Source organism: Branchiostoma belcheri, unplaced genomic scaffold, assembly GCF_001625305.1.
Source record: "Branchiostoma belcheri isolate BF01 breed outbred unplaced genomic scaffold, Haploidv18h27 scaffold26, whole genome shotgun sequence".
NCBI lineage: Eukaryota > Metazoa > Chordata > Leptocardii > Amphioxiformes > Branchiostomatidae > Branchiostoma > Branchiostoma belcheri.
The window spans coordinates 3,091,666-3,116,703 of record NW_017803865.1 but is presented as its reverse complement, the minus strand read 5'-3'; the positions used below and the strand labels follow the sequence as shown (position 1 = coordinate 3,116,703).

Here is a 25,038-nt window from a genome sequence, read left to right as displayed (position 1 = left end):
AAATGTGATAGTCTGAAGAAGTAACCATCAGCCAAAGTTGCGAAGACCTTTCTCACAAAGCACAACACACATGCAGGTGATTTACAGTAAGTTTGTAGCTTTCAGTATCTTCTGCCTTGTCCTGCAATTCCAATAGTGTTCACCAGGCGGCGCTTGTGAGCTGGCTGTTTCCACTGCATCATGAAGTGTAGATATTTCACAGCCAAACTTTACATCAGGATTTTATGATCTTGAGTTGTTTCTTGAAGAACAGAGAAAGTTCTTGAGAAAACGACAACATAGTCTCCAACAGCAGGCTTCTTGGTGGAACAAAAGGCTCCTGGTACACTGAGATCCGCTTTTCCAGCCTTCAGAAGTTGCCCTTTCTACTGCTGCAGTTGTGAACCAACGTCTTAGATATTGTTAAGAAAGTTTCTACACAGTTGAAGATTCTTCTCAGCTATAAATCCAGGTGAGACAAAAGGCTCCTGGTAAAAATTAGCCTCAAAATCCAGGCTTTTCAAGGCACACTGAGATCTGCTTTTCCAGCCTTCAGAAGACTGCCTTTTTTCTGCTGCAGTTGTGAACCAACAGTCTCAGGTATTGTTAAGAAATTTTCTATACAGGTTAAGGTTCTTGTCAGGTGTAAATCCAGGTGAGACAAAATCCTACCAGGTGTGACAAGAACAGGTGTGTTTCTCAGGTGTGTTTCTCCAGGTGCGGTACCGCGAGACTTTAGGATCCTTAGAACTTCAGTCGTCATCACACTTAAATATTTATCACCTCCAAGAATGTCTCCAAGACGCTTTGAGACTTTGAGAATGTCCATAAGATTTCTTGAGACATTAATAGTGTCTTGAGATGTTGAGACTGTCTCCAGGATATCTTGATAAGTTGAGAATGTCTTCAAGAAGTCTCAAGATGTCTTCAGATATTAAGATTCTCTCCAAGACATCTTGAGATGTTGAGAATGTCTCCAAAAAATCTTGAGATGTCAAGAATGTCTTGAAGATATCTGAAGATGCTAACAATGCCTCTAAGATATCTCGAGATATTGACAAGAAGTCTCCACGATGTTGAGACATCTAAGATTCTGAAAATGTCTTCAAGATATCTTGAGATGTTGACAACGTCTTTCTAAATGTCTTTAGATGCTAATAATGTCTTGAAGATGTCTCAAGATGCTAAGAATGCCTCCAAGATGTTAAGATTGTGTCCAAGACATCTTGAGATGTTGGTAACGTCTTTAAGATAGTTCAGTTCTCCTCGGTAGACGTTGATCCGTTCGGTGAGGAGGTGGATCCTTCTGAGACGCTGCCGGAAAGGAGCCCCAGCGATCTCCTAAACCTGCCGACCGCTCGGATCGCGTTTCCCGCTTTCTGTGGGAAATAAACAAAAATAAACACAATCATGAAGGCTTATCTGTGTTGGTAGTTACATGTTTAAAGTTAAAAGTTTTGATACAACACAAAAAGTTCTCTCACCTAGAGCTTTTGACCAGTCACTCTGGTCTTCCTCAGTAGACTGACCCAGTGTCGACGTCACACTTCAAAGAAGCCACATGACAAACCTCACTGGGTCAGTCTACTGAGGAAGACCAGAGTGACTGGTCGAAAACTCTAGGTGAGAGAATGTTTTGTGTTGGATCTAAGGTTTTAACTTGGAACACAAATTAAAATGGTCACAGTTACACATTAAAGAAACATCCAACAACAGTTAAACATCAGTCGTGAATTCTAATCAAATACTGCAATGGTTGAAAAAACTGTAACAACTCGGAATAACTTTCTTCAACTGTTGTGGCCAAAATATGAGCATTTTGGAGTTGATTTAGAAACACCAACAAATTACATTATGTGGCCTTAAATTGTTGTTGCAAACCTTTGGTCAAAAATCCCCCAGCCTGCTCTACCAGCTGTTTCTTAGGCCCAGGATTTGGGCAACCACCTGTTCCCTTAATCCAACATCTGTTGCCATGGTAACTGGCCCTGTTGCCATGACAACTCAAGTGACGTACCTGCCATTTCCTCTTGAGCCACCAGCGTCGGAGTTTGTCTGTTTTGATCTTCTCGTTCCGCACCTTGGTGTTGTCCTGGGCGAGCCAGCAATGCTGAAGGGCAGACTTGGCCGTGTGGCGACTCCTAAAAAATAAAATATAAAACAATCAAGACTCTACTTAGACATACAGTAACTAACGTTACATGTAACGTGTAACACAGCAGTGCTGCAGGGCGGACTTAGCTGTGTGGCGACTCCTGGGGAAAACAGTCAACATGTTAGTACAGTATCAAGACATTCAAGATTCTCCTTAAACACAAGGCCATCTTGTACTGGGGAAGGCACAAGATCAAGAAGTTAAGGTCAACACATTGGGCAAAAATCAGTACCTAGCTTCGGTTAGGGACATCCTCTCTGATAGGACGTAAAGCCGGAGGTACTGTATCGTGTTTTAGGACAGCCACACCTTGAGCAATTTGTTGAAGATCACACCATACGTATCAAAAAGAGTAGGGGACTTTTCCCTATGTGAGTGGTTCAAACCTTACAACCTGGTCTTGCGCAGCTTGTACTTACTGTACAAAACTGGTGTTTTAAGCCTATAGGTGGTTTACTGGTCATGCAAAACAAACAAATTCGTTAACTTATTTTCTTCTGAGAGTGACTTTTTCTACCATGAAGACAAAGAGAATTACACTAACCAGGCCTGTTAATAACTGGTCAATAACTCGTTAACTTACTCCTTGTCCTTGAGGAGAAGCTGTTCGATGAAGTTCTTAGCGTCATCTGAAATGTTGTCGAAGGCCTCGTCATCGAAGTCAAACTCTGCCAGCGTCACGTTTGCCAGCGTTTCCTGGTCTGTGTCGCCCATGAAGGGAGACAGGCCGCTCAGTCTGCAAATAAACAAACAAATAAACAATAAATAACAATAAAGAAACAAGCGTGACGTTTGCCAGGGTCTCCTGGTCTGTGTCACCCATAAAGGGAGACAGGCCGCTCAGTCTGCAACAAACAAACAAACAAACAAACAAACAAACAAACAGTCCTTCATATAAACAACAAACAACTAACAAGTCTTAAAATAAAGAAACAACAAACAATTCTTTATCATTTTGAAAAACAAAGTAACCCCTCCTCCTACATTTATTTATACAAGAAGACAGAGGAAGCTTAAAATACTTAGTGTATACAGGATGTCTATGTCTACACTCAATCACACACTATGTCTACAAACAATAAATGATGTTTTTTTACTAAGTTTCATGTTGCAATTTTATAGCAGGAGGGATTTAGACTCCTGTCACCATATATATGAATGCGTTAGAGTAAGAATTAACAGAGCAGACCATATGTGAAGGTAAACATTATGCATTTGCCTTGTAAATGTTACTTTTCTGGTTTTTGTTTAGAATATAAGTGACTTACAAAACGTAGGTGATGACTCCAATGCTCCACATGTCCGTGCTGTAGTCTATACTGTCAAAGTTGATGACTTCAGGTGCAACAAACTCAGGTGTGCCGAACATCACCCTGTTGTCTGCTTTGGGGTCAAATTTCCTGGCCAGCCCGAAGTCGATCAGTTTGATGGCCGTTCCCTTCTTACTGATGCACATGATGTTCTCTGGCTAAAAAAAACAAACAAACGTTCATGATAAAAAAAATAAACAAACAAACAAACAATGATGGCCGTTCCCTTCTTACTGATGCACATGATGTTCTCGGGCTACAAAAAACAAACAAAAGTTGGTGGTAAACAAAAAATAACAAACAAACAAATTACCAAATGAGTATGAATACAGACAAATATACTGTACGTCAATGATAGCTTCAGTGATATTGCAAAAAAAAAGACAAAGAACAAGACCCCACTCCGGTTCATGCATGTAGGCTAAGGTTTTAGAGAACTGCCTTAAGAATAACTGACTCAGAGGCTGTTCTAAGACAACAATGAAGACGTCTCAAGGTGTAGTATGTTCTGTTTGTGCATGTAGGCTAAGGAGTAACCTGAGACGAGTCTAAGATGTCCCACCTTAAGATCCAGGTGTAAGATGTTCTGTTCGTGCATGTAAGACACAGCCTCACACAGCTGCCTGACGTAACTCACACACGCCTTCTCTGATAGCTCTACTGTCTTAAGGAAGAACCTGAGATGTTCTAAGACATGTCCCACCTTAAGATCCAGGTGTAGGATGTTCTGTTCGTGCATGTAAGACACAGCCTCACACAGCTGCCTGACGTAGCTCACACACGCCTTCTCTGATAGCTCTACTGTCTTAAGGAAGAACCTGAGATGTTCTAAGACATGTCCCACCTTAAGATCCAGGTGTAAGATGTTCTGTTCGTGCATGTAAGACACAGCCTCACACAGCTGCCTGACGTAACTCACACACGCCTTCTCTGATAGCTCTACTGCTTCATCTGCTACAAGCTGAAACAACTCTCCTCCTGTTATCCTGAAAGAAACAATCGTCATGTTAAGGTCTTGGGTTTCATCTCATTCCCTCCTAGTTTGTCAACTTCTCAACAGAACTTTCTGACACTCAAAATGGTGATACATTCAAACATTCAAAGACTTGAACCAATAGTGCTGTTACAGTAAGAAATGGTTTGTGCCTCGATACTGTCCCTCACAGTACAGTTCACTGTCAACTGACTATAAACTTGCTTAGCAGAACAATTGCTAAGACTAATTAGACTAAGTGACTAAGACGCTACACACTAGAAATATATGCCTGAAGTGCCACTACATCCAGGGACTCTCTTAATGTCTTACTCTACAGTTGTTCAACTTGGGTCTCACAACTCAAAACAAACAAACAAACTCACAGCTCCATGATCATGGCGACTTCCTTTCCGCAGTCGAACGCGTCGTACAACTGGAGGATTCTGGGATGTCTCAGCTGGTTCATGATCTCGATCTCGTGGTTGATGCTCTGTCGGTCCGCCGAGCGCCGACAGCGAACGTACTTCGCCGCAAACCTCCGTCGCGTGGTCTTGTCTTCGCAGAGGTACACCGTTCCAAACCTGCCCCTGGAGAAAATAGAACAAAATTTTCAAGTTCAACTTATCTGAGTCGGTAGAAGACAATATGAAGCAAATTTGAACTGTAAGTTCTTGTTCCTTGACAAAAATTGGAGTTACTGTAGAACAGTGAAAAAACAGTAACATAATGCTCAAAAATTCATCTGTGTAGCCATTCTGAAACAGGTTTGAATTTCTCATATCATTTGTATGTTTACAATGTATCATTACTAACAAATGGAAAGAGGACACAATAAGCTGATAATTCCGACCTTCAGATGACCTTGTAGTAAACACGGTCATTAAAATGGTTGTTTCCAAACTGTTTGGACTGATTTGTTGCCACTGATGGAAGTAGTTTATAACAGGGCTTATAGTCTAAGCACATACAACTTGGTTACCGTTGCAAATTACATTTTGTATGCATGTATCGCGGAGATATTTTATTGGTATGGCCCAATTCTCTCAGTCAGAAATGAAAACAGGTTGATGTTCGTTTGTCCACACACAAACATCTGTTTAACACAGGGCTTTAGCCAGCGACCGTTTTACCGTCAATTGACGGTAATTTGTCCCGTCTGACGGTAAAAATTTTAGTCCTTACCGTCAACATTGACGGTCAAAAATCGTGGGTAAAGACATGGAAAAAATCTAGCGAATTTGAATGAGCCACGGCGCGGCGTCTTTTCCAAACGCACGGCGGCGGGAAACCTGATTTCAAGGACCGTGCCGACGTCTGTTGACTTGGCTCTATTGTTCAATGTTGCTGTCTGTTAAAACAACATGTGCTAACGGCCACATAAGAATAAAATATAAAACAATGGCTCGACTCAGACACACGCTGCTAACTGTACATGACAATACGATAAATAAACATGTGACAACGAACAAAGAAATATCAAACGTTTTTGAATAATATACTGTACTTGAATAATCATACTATCGCAAGAAAACGGAGATTGATCCACACAATGTGGCCTTATTTAATCTAAAACTTCGTCAGACCTCCTTCGCGCGAAGACTTGAGCGGCAGCATAAAGATTTCTGGAGGATCGCTGACACGCGAGTTTTTGCCGGCCACGTAACTCCCTCCGCGGCAAAATCCCCTTTGTCGTAGCGAAATCACGTCTCAGCGCTTCCCCAAGTCAACTTCATGGCCGCTAAAGTCCGCAAAGGAGTTGTAACTTCCTCATTTCGGTTGAGAAGCGAAGCTGACAAGTAAAATCATGTACATGTCGGCCATTTTGTTTGCTACCCGAAGTCTTCCGAACGCTCTAAATAAGGAAATCGTCGGAGATCTGAGCCACATCGCCCGCTGTCGGTCAGCGCTCGGGGCCGGCTCGGTGGAAATCGGAGGCTGTGACGTCATGAGTAGGTTCATTTGCATGGCCGCGGCTTGAATCGCGGCGGGATTTGAGCGGATCAAAACAAAGGGAATAGCGGATTATTCATTGCGTGTTGTCTCCTTGTGAGAACTGTAGTTTTTTTCATTCTGCAAAATTGCAGATTGTGTAGTTTTTTTTTTATTCTGCAATCTTGACGGGTATTTAGAACACCGAATGCATTAAGTGTGCGGGAGGGCGTGATGTCGATCACCGGATCGTGAAAGACATTCTTTAAAAGTAATCATTGACGGAATTTTTTTCGCGTTGACGGTATTTTTTTCGCGAATTGGGTTGACCTGGGGTTGACGGTAAAAAATTTCGAGCTGGCTAAAGCCCTGGTTTAACATCACTTCACAAGGTTTTACTAACATTTACTCTGCTTCACCTTGTAACTAATAGGTAAGATTTCACTTTTCCAACTCTTGGACACACAGAAATACGTTGTCTTCTTATTTATTTTCGAAAATTGCGACATTCACAATGTTGTCTTCTTAGTACCTTAAGTTAGGTTTTCATTTCAAAAGAACAGGATAGACACCTGTAACAGTAGTGTGCTGTGTGGGTGTTACCTTGTCTTTTGTTAAAAGTTTAAATTCAAATTCAGAAGAGCTTTCAGACACAAACATTTGGTTGAATTTCTCACGATATATGTTCCATACCTGTACTGTCCCTATAACTCTCTCAGTTCCGACTCTAAGTGTTATTACGTTATCAGATCTGACTCTTAAGTGTTTATCAGGTCATCAGACCACCCAGGTTTCCGTAAACACGTTGCCATAGTAACTTGACAGTTCTATCAAAACATCGGAGAATGGGATTTTATCAGGTCTTTGATCAGACAGAGTTGTCAGGAAGGATAATCATGCTCATAGCAGCAAGTAGGGCAACTGGAGGGCTGCAAGATGTCTTCAGATGATGAAAATGTCTCCAAGATGCCTTGAAATATCAAGATTGTGTCCAAGATGTCTTAATATGTTGGGAATGTCTTTAAGAATGGGTTTTTATCAAGCCTTTGATCAGACAGAGTTGTCAGGAAGGATAATCATGGTCAGAGCAGCAAGTAGGGCAACTGGAGGCTGCAAGATTTCAGTTCCAGATTCTCAAAAACAAAAGCTGTTAAAAAGTACATAGCTTACATATTTGATGTGAAACATGTTATTGAGACATAAACAATCATTAGTCAAACCATGTCCGAGCCATGGCCTGGGGAAGGTTGGGAGGCAATGGTCAAAAGGTACCTGAAACGTCTGACTGTTTCTAAAATCATATCCAGTTGCTTGAGTAACTGCTTTTTGGTGAATGTCTGTCAGCAAGGGGGGATGTATGACCTACTTTCATAAATTTGATTAATTGATTAATTGACTGATTTATTTATTGCCTGTTTCTCCCACATGTAACCTGATACTCCTGCCTGCCTATAGCAACAGGTGTGTGATTTGGATCGGCCCACGTCTCTCAGCAGGGGGGGACAGATTCGGGTCATACTAACAGGTGGAGGGGGGGGGGTCGGGCCTAGTTTGGTAACTTAAGATAAACCCAGTGATATTCTACTGATAAATTACCATGGTTAGGACAGATTTATTTCTTTATGCTGTTTTAGTATCGGATGTAGGAAAGTACTTTGTAAGAGATGTGAGGTATTTGGTTTCTTGCTTCGTGGGAGGGATGTGTGTCCAAGAGATTTAGCTTCTTTGTAATTGTCAACAATGGGCTGCATTTATTCTCTAGATAGCAGTCAAAACCAATCAGAAAAATGACATCAGTGACAAAGGATTAAAATTGCTTTTGCAAAACAACACTGTGATTTAAATCTCTACAGAGAAAGAAGAACTTGAAGTAGACAGCTACTAGAAGAAAAGTACTTCAGGATCATTCTTTTTGAAGGGATGAGATTTCATAGTTTACAAAAATGTTTCCACCATATATTTTTCTTTGCTAGTCTGGTTCTAATTCCTTTGAATCATTGGCAGGAAATCTTCTTTTCTTTCAGAAATAAATGAAAACCAAGCCAGAAGATATTGGATCACTTGAAGGAACCAAATCTGGTTTTGCAAGCTACAAGCACATCTCAAAAGAAAAACAGTAAGAAATCTTGAAGACAGGCAGCCTTGAGGCAACATTCTCACACAAGATGTCTTGGATTATCCTTCTTCAAGGGAAACCTTCTAAGACAAGGTCGAGACCTGAAGGTATGAAAAACTGTGTACTTAAGACGGGCTAATTGGGCTCCTTGGAAAGGCTGAAGGATCCCACATTTTACGTCCGAGTCCCTTAGCAAAGACGGGCCTTCGGGCAGTTCTAGGTTTTGTCTGTTTTCTATTATTTCAAAAACTTGTTGCTTCTGATGATAAAATTTCAAGAGGCCCTGCATGAGGGAAAGTTTTTAGAGTTGATTATAAATTTTGTTAATTCATGAGACTTTAATTCTAACTTCTTTACAGACAAAGTAAGTTGTTATATTCGTTGTCAGCTGTCGTATGACTTAAATGGCTTGGGATTTTCAAGCAGGATGTAACACAACCAACTGTTGACAAAAAGATGAACTTAACCTGGCCCTGACTTAGGCTACAGCTCCAGAATTCGAGTCCCATTTGCGTTAGAAACTAAGCTGACAGAAACAAGTACAGCTGGTGTGGACCTTCAGGCCATACCTGTCAGTAGACCCTACTTTCAGGACATGCTGCTGTCTGCCTGACATGGCGTTGATTTGTTAGCCTTGACCAAATACCTCTGTTCTATTTCTAGCATCAACAGAAATTCTGAAACTTTGGTGAAAATTTTAGCCCTTCCCACATTCTCACAGGCAGAAATTGGAGCACAGTACATTAAAAAGGTTCGAATTTTTCTGTTTTTACACTTCACGCACGCACACACACACAGAAAAACACACAGATGCACATACGCACACGTGCACACACACATATAGAAACACAAACACACTGACTGAGTGTTAGATGGAAAGTTGAAGATGACTAGAATAAAAAGTGTACTCACTGTCCCAGCTTGTCCTTAACTTCGTACACATCTGAGATCTGAGTGTCTTTCTGTACACACACATGGCCCAGCTTTAACAGGTCCAGCGAATCTGCAATATCAATAATCAATAGTTAATAATCAATTACATATCAATAGTGATCAATACAAATCAATAATAACTCCTGTACACACACATGGCCCAGCTTTAACAGGTCCAGCGAGTCTGCAATAATCAATAGCAAATAATGGGAAATATTAATAATCAATAGACAATAATTAATAAAAACTTCTGTACACACACATGGCCCAGCTTTAACAGGTCCAGCGAATCTGCAATATCAATAATCAATAATCAATTACATATCAATAGTGATCAATACCAATCAATAATAACCCCTGTACACACACATGGCCTAACTTTAACAGGTCCAGAGAGTCTGTGTGGGAAATACAAGAGATACATGTAAGTTAGTGATGAACTCATGACACTATATCCTGAGTTACTGAACGATCTGCTTACACTGATTATCCTGATAGTTTTCCAGTAGTTGTCTAATCATTTGAAACACTGAAAGAAAAATGCATGATAAATGTATGATACACTCTTTTTTCTTAAAGTCCAGCAAGTCACTTTAAAGAAAAGCACAGTAATTGTTAGAGAATAGGTAGCCAGATGACTACCTCTAAATCAGTGTGCTAAAGGTTCAACAAATAATACTAACCACTTAAAATCATTTAGTCTCTTATGACAACTTGGCACCTCTTTTTTCTCAGTAAATGTAACCTAACGATCTCCAAACAAATTCAAGTGGTTAACAATCGATAAAAGTAAACAATTGCTAACTTATTAACCAGTGACCTTTCACACATATACACACATTGTCAAGTTTAACAACTGAACTAATAACTCCAGGCAAATCTCAAGTGCCTAATAATGAAAAGAACAAACAATTGATAACTTATTAACAAGCGACCACCTACATAGTATATTACTTGTAAATACACATACATTTTGTACACGCTGACAGATTTAACAAAAGATTTAGTAAATCAAAAAGCACTATTAACAGACTGGTAAATGTAATAGGTAGACAATGTACTTTGTAACATGAACTGTGCGTTAAAGAATTCAGAAATGTCAGTCATATAAGTCTAAATACACATATGTATATAGTATTATAATACACAAATATTCTAACAGATTTAACAAAAGATCTCGTAACTCGAAAAGCACCATTAATAGACTGGTAAATGTAATACAGCATGTACAATGTACTTTGTAATAATATAGGGTAAGTCAGCAGTATACTGTTTATATATGTCTGACATAGTTAGAATGTCTGCCTTTCCTGACTACGGTTTTCCATATAAGTGCGTCAGTTCATATTCGCTAGCTAAATGTGAGAAAACCAAAGATATAAAATAACACATCCTTCCTATAACTACATTTGTAAAAGAATATCCCAGTACTCTAGGGTAAGTCAGCAGCATACTGTGTATATTTCTCTGACATAGTTAGTATATATGCCTTTCCTGACTAGTTTCCCCACCTATAACTGTGTTATGTAATATTCACTTGCAAATGTGAAAAAAACAAAGATATAGAATAACACATCCTTTCTTTGTAAAACAATATGCCAGTAATATAGGGTAGAGTATATCCCTCTGACGTAGTTAGAATGTATACTATATAGGCTTTTCCTCTGTATCTGTATCTGCATAGCCGGTACAACCGCCCTTTGGCGTAACACACCAGCTTCGCAGGCACACGGCACAGCGGCAGCTGGCTATATCACACCGAACGACTTGTTACGCTCAATCTTTGTACATTTGATTGCAGGAGTTGTTTAAAGCTTTCTAGTGATACAGTTTCCCCACCTATAACAGTGTTAGTTTAAGGTTCACAGGGTCTTTTGTTGTTGCCTAGCCTTTCGGAACAACAAGGCTGGTCTTACAGTAAAGGTGCGGCTTTCTAAACACCTGGAGTTAAGGAGCCTTAAACAGTCGCCTGACTTAAGACGGGGGTAAACATTCCTTAAGAAACTGTATCTCACCTGGAACTGATTTCTTAAGCACTGGTGGGAAAGGTCATGTTGTAAGCTGTATATAAGCACTGGAGAAATTTATTGGTTTACTTTCAGAGTTGTTCTTTTTTTTTTAACCTAGCATGGCATATATAGTGTTAGACTTACATTAAGTATTTTTTTAAAGAAAACAAATGGATGAAATTAGTATGGCTTCTGAAAATACCAGTATCGAATACATGTACATTAATACATGTGTCAATTTTATTTTACTGAAGAAAGAATGATTTTACTTATGATGGATAATACACTACAAGTATTAGTATTACACTACATAGCAGACCAGCAAAGTCAAATATACATGTTAGACTTTCTACTTTCAAGTTGTTAGATTTAAACTTCACATTGACCTTAATAATATTTGTTGGAAAGGGAAGAAGAGGAAGAAAAAGAGGAAGAAGAAACTGCTCTAAAACAATTCGTTTCAATGTAATTATCCATGTGACAAGAAGGCTTTCAAACATGTCAAGTGGACACAAAGAGCAGAGAAAAGCACAAAACCCCATAAATTACTGTCATCCCTTAAACCACCTGTAATCATCGCCATGGCGATACCTGTACAGGTGCACCAGGTGTGAGAACCACACAAAGGTATAACAAGCAGGTGCCATTAATAATATATAAGGTTATTTTCCACTGACTGCACAACATAGGTTACACCCTAAGCTTTTAATGGAGAAACATTATTGTAGTAAACCGTGTTGTTTGAACTATAAAGTCCACAAATGCCTAAAGTACAATCAAGGTATCAAAAACGAAAGTTCTGCTGTAGTATCTTACAATGTAGAAAGCCACTTTGGGGGTCAGAATTTCACTATTTCTTTACTTTACAAACAGCTTCCAAAATACCAAATATCATAATGACCCATCTACGACTTCTTGAGTTATGCTGTTCTGAAAAAAACAAAACTCGAAAACATAACTTTCTTGGGAATTAAGACATCATAATTTGAAGAATTAAAGCAAAACGTATATCATAGAACTGTAGTGGTAACTGCAGATTGTAGAAAACTTTTCAGGTACATGTAAATTGGAGTATTAAGTCCAGTGACTGTACTAGAGTAAAAGTTATGTTGTAATTTGGTCTGAGTACACATTACAGTTGGATAGATTTACAACTTTTATATCCTACAAAATATTGGTCTATAAAGCTTACAATGTTGACCTACATGTACAAATAGAACAGTTATAACACGATCCTTTCAGGCATTTTTGCCACATGAAAATTACTCTCACAAGGGTTTCCTATTCATCTATTGTTTGTTCAAATAACAAGTAAGGAACACTGAAAAAGCAGGCATTGAAGCTGAAACAATGGCAGTACAAAGAGAGCATTCACCTGGACATATCTAAACACAATGGCAGGGAAAGGCCTTGTGAAGGCTTCCCAAATGGGTACAACCTTAAACTGTAATGTAAAACTAAACAGTTCTTTTCACAGTTTTTAGGGAAGTGAAGAAGCAAATATATAACCTCCACCAGGCCTTTCTACGGGAATACGGATCGTAGAATTCGACAAAAAAGAGAGTAAAATTGGTCAAGGGAGTCCGGCTGCGGGGAGGTAGTTTCTTTCCCTCCGCGGCCTGTCAAACCTACAAGGCGGCCAAACTCCCCTGGCAAATATTCTACTATATATAGCCAGCGTAGTTAGTCTGGTAGAGATTAAAATTAATGTAACCCACTGAATAATTTGTATGAGCCTTGTTATGTAATTCTGAGGTGAAAATTGAAGATAAAAAAAAAATACACTTAACATGTACAAACAGTAACTCAAGTTGAGTCGGTACAGTGTTGGACTCTATGTTACCTGAAAGTCATTATTACAATAGACACACCTGGTCCAGACAGGTAGAATGAGCACCTGTACAGCTATTGTTACTACAGACAGGACAGGTAAATACAGGTATGACACCTGTAAGTAAACCGACATCTAACTTTCATACTTTGAACCCCAGGGACAAAACAAGAATGAAAGCTAACAATTAAAACATCTTGATTCTTCTAGTAATATACATTTTAGGGTAGAAATCATTACAGGATAACAATGTATGAAATGGACTTCTGATTACATGCACCTCATAACATAGTAAGTTATAGTAACAGTTATAAATATTAAATTTCATGTACAAGTGTACCACATACTATTAGTATGGGTATAGTTCTCTTCCAAAGGCTGAACCAAAAACTCTTGACACAAAAACAACATCACTTCTTTACCTGTAAAACCCAACCAACAGTTCTTTTGACAGTTTTTAGGGAAGTGAGAAAGCAAATATACAGAGGATCACAAAGACTGAACATGACACCATCATTTAACAGTCTAATTCTCCTATAATATGCTTCAATGACATATAGAGGGAATCTTGCACCATATGAAACATAATTCTACCATATTTCTTTCACTTTGAATTCATCTCTATGTAAAGCTGGTTCTACTCAAAATCTGTTCTTGAAATACAAGATGCTAGACTACAATGAATGGAATGTGTCTTGTAAAAGATTGAACAAATAATTCCAATGAAAACAAGAACTGCTTGTAGATCACACGTGGCACATTCTTCCCTAAAATCTGTCACCATTTCACATGTTTACACACTTTCTAAACACCCAAAACTGCTCTTCAAAACAAAAGGCTTGATACAAGGACTAAGTATCTACATAATGTTTTAAATTCTTACAAACAACTGTACTACACTACAACTCACAACTTGAAGGTTATATGCTGTACCTAAAACCCAGTCTAGAGAACAAAACTTATGACAACCAACCAAAGATATATCTCGGTATACACACTTTCCAAGGACCCAAAACTGCTCCTACTTTTGAGATATTTACAATACAACACAACAAGACTAAAAACTCATGTAAAAACAACAGCTAACAACCAAACAATACAATATTACATGTTGTATATATATATATGCATGGCTATATATAGAAAATTAAAAACTCGCAGACAACATAACGTTGTATATTCTTTACAAAAATCAACAATTAACATAAAAACAACCGACAATCTATAGGTTACCAGTTGCACCTAAAACCCAGCCGAGAAAACACAACTGGTCTTACATAATATTTACAATACAAAACAAGAAGCCATAGGCGACAATTCTCCGTGAAGTATTATATATTGCAACAAAAAGAAGTAGCCATTGGCGACAATTCTCTGTGAAGTGTGATAAATCGAACAAAGAAAAATTGTTTAAACGCGCGTCGGCTCAGTCATCTTAAGACGCAACAACCAATCAGAGATGCGAGATGCCTACACGTGACGCGGGAAGGGCGCGCGATGCCCGAAATATTTTTGCGTCAATATTCAGCGCCGTGATTCAAGAGATTAATACCCGGAAACAATTTTTTTCTTGTTTTGAACGCATTAACATGCATTTACGCTAATCTAGTATGATTCAGGTTTACTTTTTTTAACCTGCCTATGGCCAGATTATCTAAAGATGTGTGTATTGTGTGTACAATCTATAGAAAGAGAAATGTACATCAGGTCCGATCATCCGATTTTCACGTTTCGGTTTTTTGGACTCGGTTCATGAACGTATTTTGGTTTTGGCTTCTGGAATGTGCAAAAAAATGACTCCCGGGACTGTCTACAGGGAACACTCGCACATTCGCGGTGTATCAGGACAGCGCGACTGGTCGTCATTAGCGCAGTAACAGTTGCATAAACGGACGAAACCATTTCAAAGAAATGGGGATGTTTCGAAAATAAGCATTTACTCCAATATCAAAACAGCTACGGTAAAAATAAAAAGACGTGCATCATCCCGGACATAATGCAACACCACATGCGAAATTACACAGAAATGCGACGTACGGAAGAATGCGTTTTGGCTGCGAACATCTTCCAAAAAACTTGGCATCTCTTAACCATGGGCAAAAACATCTGGAACCACTTATAAAAACCACCCCGTATCTGCATGAACTTTTTTGAACCCCACTGCTATTCCAAACAACGCGTTTTTCTGGACCATTCCAATTCGCCTCGTAATTGTAGGGGTGCGTCTGCGATATTACATTGACCACGAAAGCAGCAACGGCAAAAATACACATTCGTGCATCAACACGGGCATGCCCGCAGACGGCGTATAAAATTGCGTGCCGATTACACAAAGAGAACCCAGTGTTTTGACTGCGAACATGAAAAATCAGCCGATTACAACACTCCGTCCGGAGGTCCTGACCTCCTTCACGGAGTAACAATAAAACATGGTGGATAAAAGGACTATACGTTCTTACCGAATATCAACAACTGACATACAATCTGTAGATTAACATCCATGTCCATAATATCACCAGGGTCCATAATATCGCCACCTTGCATTGAGAAACAGTGTGCTTTAAGATATTTTTACTGCAACATACTTTTGGTATGCACTCCTGCACACCTCAAATGTACATACCTAGGGTATGTTGCAGTAAAAATATCTTTAAGCACACTGTTTCTCAAGGTGGCGATATTATGGATCCTGGTGATATTATGAACACGAATGTTACATGTCACTGTAGCTAAAACCCAGTCTATAAAACAAAACTCACAAACAACGTACCAAAGATATACCCCAGTTCCATACTACCAGTACTGCCTTCTGAGGATGTCATGTTACAAACGTGTACTCTCACCTGTGTGTCTCACCTGTGGCCAGGTGAATGTTCTATACAGGTGTGTTACCTGTAATACCTGAAACCCAGTCTATAAAACAAAACTCGCTGACAACCTACCAAAGATATATCTCGGTATACACACTTTCTCACAACCCAAAGCTCTTAATTTTAAAATATAAAAAAAAAAAAACAAGCTTGATACAAGGACTAGGTACATGTAACGCTATATACATAAGGTTATAAACAACTGACAACCTGTTGTACCCAAAACCCAGCATAGAAAATAAAAACAACCCACCAAAGATATACCCAGGCTCCATACTGCTTTCTGCAGACGACATGTTACAATGTTGTTCTCTCACCTGAGTAACACACCTCTGTGTCACACCTCACCTGTACTCAGGTGAGTGTTCTATGTACCTGCCCTTTGTTCCACAGGTGTGTCATACCTGCCCTTTGTTCCAGGTGAGGTCATTGTTAGGGTGGGCGGGTGTCAAAAGGAGTCAACATTAGAGGAAACGCCCCAGAGAAAAGGCGGGAAATTTAAATATCAAAGTAAGATTATAACCCAGGCTGGGTCAATTCAGCTACTTGGTTCATGGAATTTCCATTAAATTCTGAACAATTTTTTTTACTAAAACGTACCTCTTTTAAATTATCATTGATTGAGATTTTATGTTGAAATTTGAATACCAAAAGAATGTGAGATCGTCTGGGCTGGGTCAATTCAACTACTTGGTTCATAGAAAATTTCGCTGAATTGTGAATAAAAACAGTAAGGTGCTGGTTATATTTCTATGGCACATGTGAGTATTGTTAGGGTGGTTGGGCATTAAAAGGAGTCAACATTAGAGGAAACGCCCCAGAGAAAAGGCGGGAAATTTGAATATCAATAAGAAATGATCTGGGCCAGGTCAAGTTAACTAGTTGGTTCATGGAAAATTCTACTGAATTCTGAACAAAATATTTGTAATAAAAATTACCTCTTTTAAGTTAGTATTGGTAGAGATTTTATGGTTCATTAAGTTCAAAATGTAAGGGACTAGTTCATATGTATTCTCCTGCCAGCACAATACAATGATTAATGTGTATGCTAATACAGTCATTGTTTTATACATAACTCAGAAGCCAGGCAGTAATGGGCCTCTCTCTTAACCCTTGTCCTGTAGAGCACAACAATTGTTGTTCTGCACATACAGTACCATCTATATAGCACCCTGTATAGGTACGATTTGGGGGTGTTTCTCGTGCAACGCATCACACCACAGCGAAACGCAACGGATGTGGAAGTAACTGCCTTACAAAAAAATTGGGGGTTTATGATCTAATAAAGATGTATTTGAAATTATTGAAAAATATTGTGCCAGGAATGCCAGCAGGACAAGGGTTAACATTCTGTCCAAGTTTTCAAACTCTTATAATCCAAGAGATTTCTGTGAAACAAATGCTTGAATATTTCACCACATAACTTATATACAAATGTAGATTGTTACTGAAAACTGTACTTTACTCTAGACTGAATACACCACACTATAACTTTGTCTAAGCAACCCGAATGATGTCAAAGACTCGTTTAGCCTAGTACTCAAAATCAGCTAACTATGACCCATAAAAAACTTACTCCTCACAGTAACTTCTGATCATGACTAACTAACATTTACATGTACACCAACATCAGTGACACAGATTTGTATCTGTATGTTTTGTACTTGGGGCAAAACAAGAGCATCAAAGACCCATTGAAATTCATCAAACCTTGTGAATGAACCCACATCTGCCAATATTCTTCTTCTTCTCCTTTTCGTCTTAGCAGACGCTCTGCTAATCTGCCAATATAAGCGTACGTAAAACTGAATCCTGACTGCAATTTTTAACAAATTCACAACATTTATTCTAACATCAGTGACACAGCATGAACAGATTCGCTTGTTTTGGACTTTCAAGCTCAACAACAAAGCCGTATTAAACCTTTTTCTGAATAAAACCTTTCACGTCTGCCAGTGTAGGCTTGTATAAGACTTATTCTTACCCCAAACTTTATACAAATTCACAAAATCGACACCAAAAACTGTAAGAGAATTCACACACACACACTTACTTTCAAGCTCCATAACTAGCATAAAAACAACACTCTGAAAACAACAATGAAATTTAAGCTTCCACATCTGCCAATGTAGCCTTGCATAAAACTTATACTTACCCCGAACTTTGTACAAATTCTCAACATTTACATCAACAATAGTGTCAGAAAACACACACACTTACTTTCAAGCTCCATAACGGGTATAAAAACAAAACTCCAGAAACAACAACTCCAAAAACTCCAAGTCCTGTCGGGGTAAAAGTTCACTTCTCCAGGACCTTTGAACTGTCACAGTTCCAGCCCTTTGTAGCGGCAAAACCGCTACACAATGGCAAACCTCACTAACAAAGGCTACAATCAGATATGCTACTGGGCATCCCTCTGCTCTTCAGCCATTGGTGGAGAAGGGGAAAGTTGAAAAGAATTTAACGAGCCGTTGGCATGACAACAGCTCTTACGTAGAACCCTCTGCACACAAGGCCGAAGGGAAAGTTTTGTGCGAAGGTTTTGCGTAAATTTAAAAGAGGTAATCCTTAGACAAACATTGCTGGTACTGGTGCCTTGAAGGGCCGACAAGAACTGATTTTGGATTCTGGTAGAACTGAAGGCTGGCATAACTGAACTGTGGGGTTCTCAGTGTGGGAAGACATTTTTGACAAGCTAGTTAACTTCTTTTCAGCATTGAACCGAGTGTTTTTGTAAATTCTAAATTAAAAAAATTGTTACACTTCAAATGTCTATTTCACTGTTTCTTTTTGTGAATAACCTGGAAATTATGCAGTACAACCTAATACAGCACATGTTGTTCTCACAAAATCAACATAAAAACACAGTCGGACAGAAAGTCTATATATAGGTGGTACACACAGTTTTAGGGAGTGAATCTAGCCAGTCCAGTTTTTCCTCCCAGCCTTATGTTTTCATTTTGCTGAATTTTGACTGTAAAATGTCTGAGAACCAAGTTAATAATTTGTCGTGGCCGTAACAATGTTACCTACAGTGCACATACATGTGCCACCTGGTCAATCTGTAAGACTTCATCACACAGCAAAACTTCGTTAAGGCTACTTCACTAACGAGCTCTCAGCGGGTAATCAGGGCCAAAACAAACACACAAACCGCCATTAGCAGTCCCAGAAATCCGGAAATTCCGGGGTCGGGTTAAAAAAAATCAACAATAAAAATACTCTGATGGGATGTCTATATTTAGCTGGTACACAGTTTTCGGGAGTAAATAATAGTCTCATCGTCAATTTCTGTTGCTGAATTTTGACCATAACATGGTCGAAAACCAAGTAAATGACTTGCCGAGGCCGTAACAAAACTACCTACATGTACAATACACTACATTGTATGTACCACCTGCAGGACTTCATCATACACAGCAAAACTTCGTTAAGGCCACTTCGCTAACGAGCCTGTGGGTCGGTAATCACGGCCAAAACAAACACACAAACCACCATTAGCAGTCCCGGAAGGAAATCCGGAGATTCCGGGGTCGGGGGAGGAACGTCCAACATGTGGGCAGCGTAAACACGGTAAGGTCACGCAGGGGTCAACCACAGACTGAGGTCAAAATACGGGATGGACTTCTCTGCCTTTCTTACCATAAATAAGTGGGATAGAAGGTCAAAAGGTTATACACAATGTTTTCATGTTGATTTTTATGTTCTGAATTATTTTTTGCCAAGAACCAACGATTTAACCTTGTGGGGCCTTCTGTTAGAAGACCTCTAGTGTTTAAAGATGGATTTGGATATTACATGTATTGCTTATGCAGTATTGGATAAGAGTATTGCTTGTTCATTATTTTGATTATGTTTATACTATTGCAAATGCAATGTTTGGGGAGTAAATAGCTTGTACATGGTCTCTACAAGACCTCTTGCTTATGCATGTAACACACTGTAATGTCCTTGCCTATACTTGCAAGACCTCGTAGGAGACTGAAAAATATGAACAAACTGGCCAAAATTTGAATATTCTATCATTGGGCTTGGCCACTTATTGAGGTAGAAATTTGTCCACCACTGCAAATTCTAACTCTATAGCCAGCTGACTTCTCTGTGAAATTTCTGCCATTTTTCTCCCAACTGCCCCCAACAGTTCCCTGGCTGCCTGCCTGTGTTACCATGGCGATGGTTCTTGAGTGACAGCTGTGGGGAGTGTGAGTGACAGCTCAGCTCTCTCTCATGTCACGCTTAGCCAGGCGGAAAATCAACATAAACTCTGTAGGGAGGGACTCAGGAGGGGGGCTGGTGGTCTTTTAACTGTCTGTCTGCTAAGGCCACACCAATTTAATTTGTTGGTTCTCGGATTTTTTCAGAAAAAATATGAAGCGACAGGGCGAAAAAAAATAAAAATAAAAACAGGTCTAGGCATCCTATTATAGGCTTAAATGCTACAAAATGAGCCATGAAGTCAACACAAAAGGCTGGGTTAAAATTTAAACATTGAATTTTGAACTTTTAATCAAACCACTTGCAATGATAGATGGGAAAACTGTAACAACTAGGAAGAAAAGGACTTTCCTCAACTGTTGGGGGCAAAATATGAGCATTTTTCAGTTGATTCAGGACCAGAATCATTTTTTTTTTTTTGCAAATCAGAAAAAAATGAAGAGGTGAATCCGAGAACCAACAAATTAAATTGGTGTGGCCTAATACGGGCTAAGGTAGCTGTTTGGTACCAAGTTTGTATTGGTTATGGGGTTTGGTAGCAGGGAGAAGGTTAACTTTGAAACTTGAGTTTGGTCAATGCTATCACTGTTGCTCTTTTAATCATATACATAATACCATTAAATTGTGGTACAATAGGAAGAATAGCAAATAGTGTAAATTGAAGCTTAATGTGGATCCAAATAAAGTCAAAGTAACAAGCTTGGTTCTTTACAATGATACAAGCAAAGAAAATAATCATACAGCATTTGTGATGATCATGCTAACATAATATTGCAACAGGCACAGAGTTTCTAAACTTTTATGGATGTGAAAATGTTCTGGCATCAAGCCATGGCATCGTTTTCCCAAAGTCCATATCATATGTCCCATTTCTAACCTCCTTGGTCAATCATACAAAATTGCAAATCATACAAGAATGCAAGTCAGTAACATGCATAACTGTTCAAACAACAGAGCCCCAAAGGCATGACCTAAGCCAGTACAAATGTAATGGTGCAGAAAATCATATCATTAACACATCATTACCACTCCGGGGTGTCTAAGTCTTACCATATAACCCCAGAAACTTTACACACACCAAACCTACACGAACACAAGTCTACAGCTCCTAAACATACAATGTATCAGACTTCTTTGCCACTTCATCTTGCAGTGTAAATGTGAAATGAAAAACTTAGAAGATGTACCAAGTTTCAAGTTTATTATTCCTCTAGTTTTATTAAACCTAATCCTAGGCCTAGGACACTAATGCTTATAAACACTTGTTTGATGTTTCTTCTTCCAGAATGTTGAGATACTCTACAGCTCTGACCAGCTTTTAGTAGCTCTGAAGAAGGTGTACATCAGGAGGAAGATAGACACCGAAACATCAGCAAGGTGATCTTGTAGCCTCCACAGCACGCCAAAAACTGGATGCTTTGGGGGGTCTTCAGGGTCTTTGGGAGCTTTATGTGCTATTTTCTGATTGCATATAGACAACATAGCCGGCCTGGTTGAATTACCCCCGTTATTAGAACTGGGCTAATCAGAAAACAGCCGAAGACCACCAAACCCCCAGTTCTATAAGCCTGCTACGGAGGCTATTTATCTTGTTGTGTAAAAGAAAACTCTTGTATCTGAAGAGCTTAAAAGTTTGTAAACCTGAACACAGACCACCCACAGCCACGGTTTGAATAATAACTTTTCATGGGGAAGTAAAACACAGTTTAGTCCACTCAGATGTCAGCAGCAGTCACTACGAAATAAATTTCTACCATAAAATGTACAGAAAAGGTTGGTTTCATTTTTACAATCTTGTCAGTTAAGATTATACATATTTTGGTTTTGATAACTACAACTGTCCAAACATTAAAAAGGTATATCTGAAATTATGTTTGTATGTTCAATTACACATTACATGATTAACACAGTGAACCAAGGTCTGACAACAAACCGTTTTTTCCCACCTCTAACTAAAAATATGTAACTAACACAGTAACTTGTAGATTCAACTGTTACAATACTAGAAGGAAAACAACTAATTTGTGTGCAAAAGGTACCAGAATGTTGGAGTGGTATGGTTAGCTTTTGCATTATTTACAAAGACTTGGCCTGTGTAGGCCTTGGAAACAGTCTGGCATCCAGGATAGCGAAACCTGTATAGATACAACTGTTACAATACTAGTTGTAGTACAAAACAACTAATAAGTTTGCAGAAGATACCAGAATGTTGAAGTAGTATGGTTAGCTTTTGCATTATTACCTCCATGAAAAATGGAGGTATTGTTTTTGGCGGCGTCTGTCTGTGTGTCTGTGTGTGTGTCTGTGTGTCTGTGTGTCTGTGTGTGTTTCCGCAACTTCGTAGTCAGCATAACTTCATAACGCCTTTATGGATTGTGATGATATTTGGTATGCTGATAAGTCTTAGGAAGACAAAGGTCAAGGTCAAATATGGGCCTCCTGGTGGATGACCTTAGTACTGCAGCAGAACTTCCGGTTTTTGTATCTTTTGTCCTGAACATGCTATGGTCTTCAATTTTTGGTGACAGATAGATTTTCCTGTTAGGAATAAGTGGTGTGAGTTTGGTCCCCCTAGCAGCTTGTTCTGGAAGTGCTGGGCACTTTCTGGCGAAATGTTTAAAAGCCAATAAGTCCAGATAGGAACAACATATTTTCATAATTTTTGGTGTGTAGGTAGCTGAGAGAGAGATGTACATGATTGAATGCAAATTATGCAAATGAGGACTTTATTTGCATAATTAATGAGGAAATTCTATAATTACAGTGTTTTACATTATACTACTTTCATACATGTAATGTATGTAACCTATGGCAGACAGAACATCAACAGATACTAATTATGCAAATGATGACCTAATTTGCATAATTTATGCAAAAATTCTATGATTTGTTAATGGTGAATGATGGGAATGTCATACTTGGGACATCTGTAACTTAATCAAAAGTTAACATACATCATGATGCATATACCATGTTGATGCAGAGGTAATTTGCATAATTAAAGAAGAAATTTACATTTACATATCAAGCCCATATTTCATGGAGGTATGAAATCTCGGAATTCTTGTTTACAAAGACTTGGCCTGCATGTGTAGGCCTTGGAAACAGTCTGGCATCCAGGATAGCGAAACCTGTATAGATACAACTGTTACAATACATGTACTAGTTGTAGTACAAAACAACTAATAAGTTTGCAGAAGATACCAGAATGTTGGAGTAGTATGGTTTCCTTTATTTACATGTCCTTCCTCGGTTCGTTTATCTTGCTTGGCTATCTGTTCACCTTTGTTTACTAACCTGAGGTTTTGTTTACGTTAGCAGCTCAACATGTTTACTCCACTTAGCCTGGGGTAAACTTAGCGCTAGGTAAATTTAGCGCTAGGTAAATAGTCCAATAGTTGGAGGTGAGAAGAGGTGGTTGTAATGTTTTCTTGGTTTGAGAGATGAACACTTTAGTGGTAATGATGTGTTGGCGAAATACTTCGCACCAGGCTTTTTTTTCTACAGTGGGGTATTCGCTAATGCCCTGCTACTTTGATACTGTCTTGCTTATGTGTACAGCTTAAAGCATGTTTATTTCCTTTGTTTATTGTCCTTCTTTATTGTCCTAAGGTTGTACATAAGATGTAAACAGTTAAGGTCACAGGCAAGGTGAGAATTCCCACCAAACACTCCTCTGCCAGCTGTGTAACCTTACCCTAGAGTCCTCAAGACATGCCTGGCAGACACCTCAGATGATTCCAACGGTTTCTCAACCGTAGAAACAACAAAAGATAGAAAATCGAGAAATTCACAGAAACTCCTGTTACAGTAGACATGCCTGACAGACACATAAATGTCTGAGGATGATTCCTTGGTTTCTCAATCATGGAATTAGGCAACCTAAAAAGCTAGAAAATCAAGAAAATCAGACATATTTGTGAACAGTTTCATCATTTTCAGATTAAATCAAATTTTACCGAAGCAAACCTTTTTTGCCACAGAAATAGAGATAATAGAAAAGACACTAATTAAATAAAACCCTGAGTTGGCAAGGATGACTAAACAAAGAAGAGCCTAAAGCACACAGATTCTGAAAATTGCCATACTTTAGGTAATGGGATTCTATAAGCAGATGATTACAATATAGCCTATTCCCAGTCAGTTCAGCCCCTGACATGTTAAGCATGCCCGTGTACAAAACCTTAGTGACGTTATCCTAAAAATAATACCCAATATAAGAGAAAGGTTTTCAATAAATGCGCCCAAAACACATTCAAATAGTCAAAATAAAGCCTACTTCCCAGTCAGTTCAGCCCTGATATGTTAAGAATTCCTGAGTGCTAAACCTCCGGGCTATCCAATATGACAGAAAAGTTTGACAAAAACTAACCCAAAGTATACAAATTCTAAAGATTGCCATAGATAAGGAAATGCTATGAGCAAATAGTTATAAAATAAAGCCCCATCCAGTCAGTTTAGTCCCTGATATGTTAAGAATGCCCGTGTACTAAACCTCAGGGCCAGTCTGTTCTGCACAGCGAGCTAAATTAGGACAGGAAGACTCTCGTCTGTTCCTTTGTTTTCGTTCTGGTGAGAAACATCCTGGTGACGTGCTAGTACTGGTGATTTGTGGGTGAACTCTGGGAATATAAACGTGAAATTCCTGTCAGGACAGTACCCTGGGCACTATTGGGCCACACCAATTTAATTTCTTGGTTAACGGATTTTTC

The 25,038-nt window shown here is 39.0% G+C and overlaps 1 protein-coding gene across 1 annotated transcript in view; it reads right to left on the bottom strand.

Annotated features, from left to right (window-relative positions):
• Positions 1–345: 345 nt before the first annotated feature.
• The window catches only part of LOC109471814 (muscle M-line assembly protein unc-89-like), a 91,529-nt gene continuing 66,836 nt past the window's right edge, over positions 346–25,038 (bottom strand). The window contains exons 44-51 of the mRNA XM_019771169.1: positions 9,378–9,468; positions 4,804–5,007; positions 4,350–4,430; positions 4,148–4,208; positions 3,403–3,602; positions 2,718–2,870; positions 1,997–2,120; positions 346–1,358 (exon numbers count right to left, since the gene is read on the bottom strand). Coding sequence (XP_019626728.1) covers positions 1,236–1,358; positions 1,997–2,120; positions 2,718–2,870; positions 3,403–3,602; positions 4,148–4,208; positions 4,350–4,430; positions 4,804–5,007; positions 9,378–9,468 — 1,037 coding nt within the window. The 3' untranslated portion in view covers positions 346–1,235. The remainder of the gene's footprint in view (positions 1,359–1,996; positions 2,121–2,717; positions 2,871–3,402; positions 3,603–4,147; positions 4,209–4,349; positions 4,431–4,803; positions 5,008–9,377; positions 9,469–25,038) is intronic.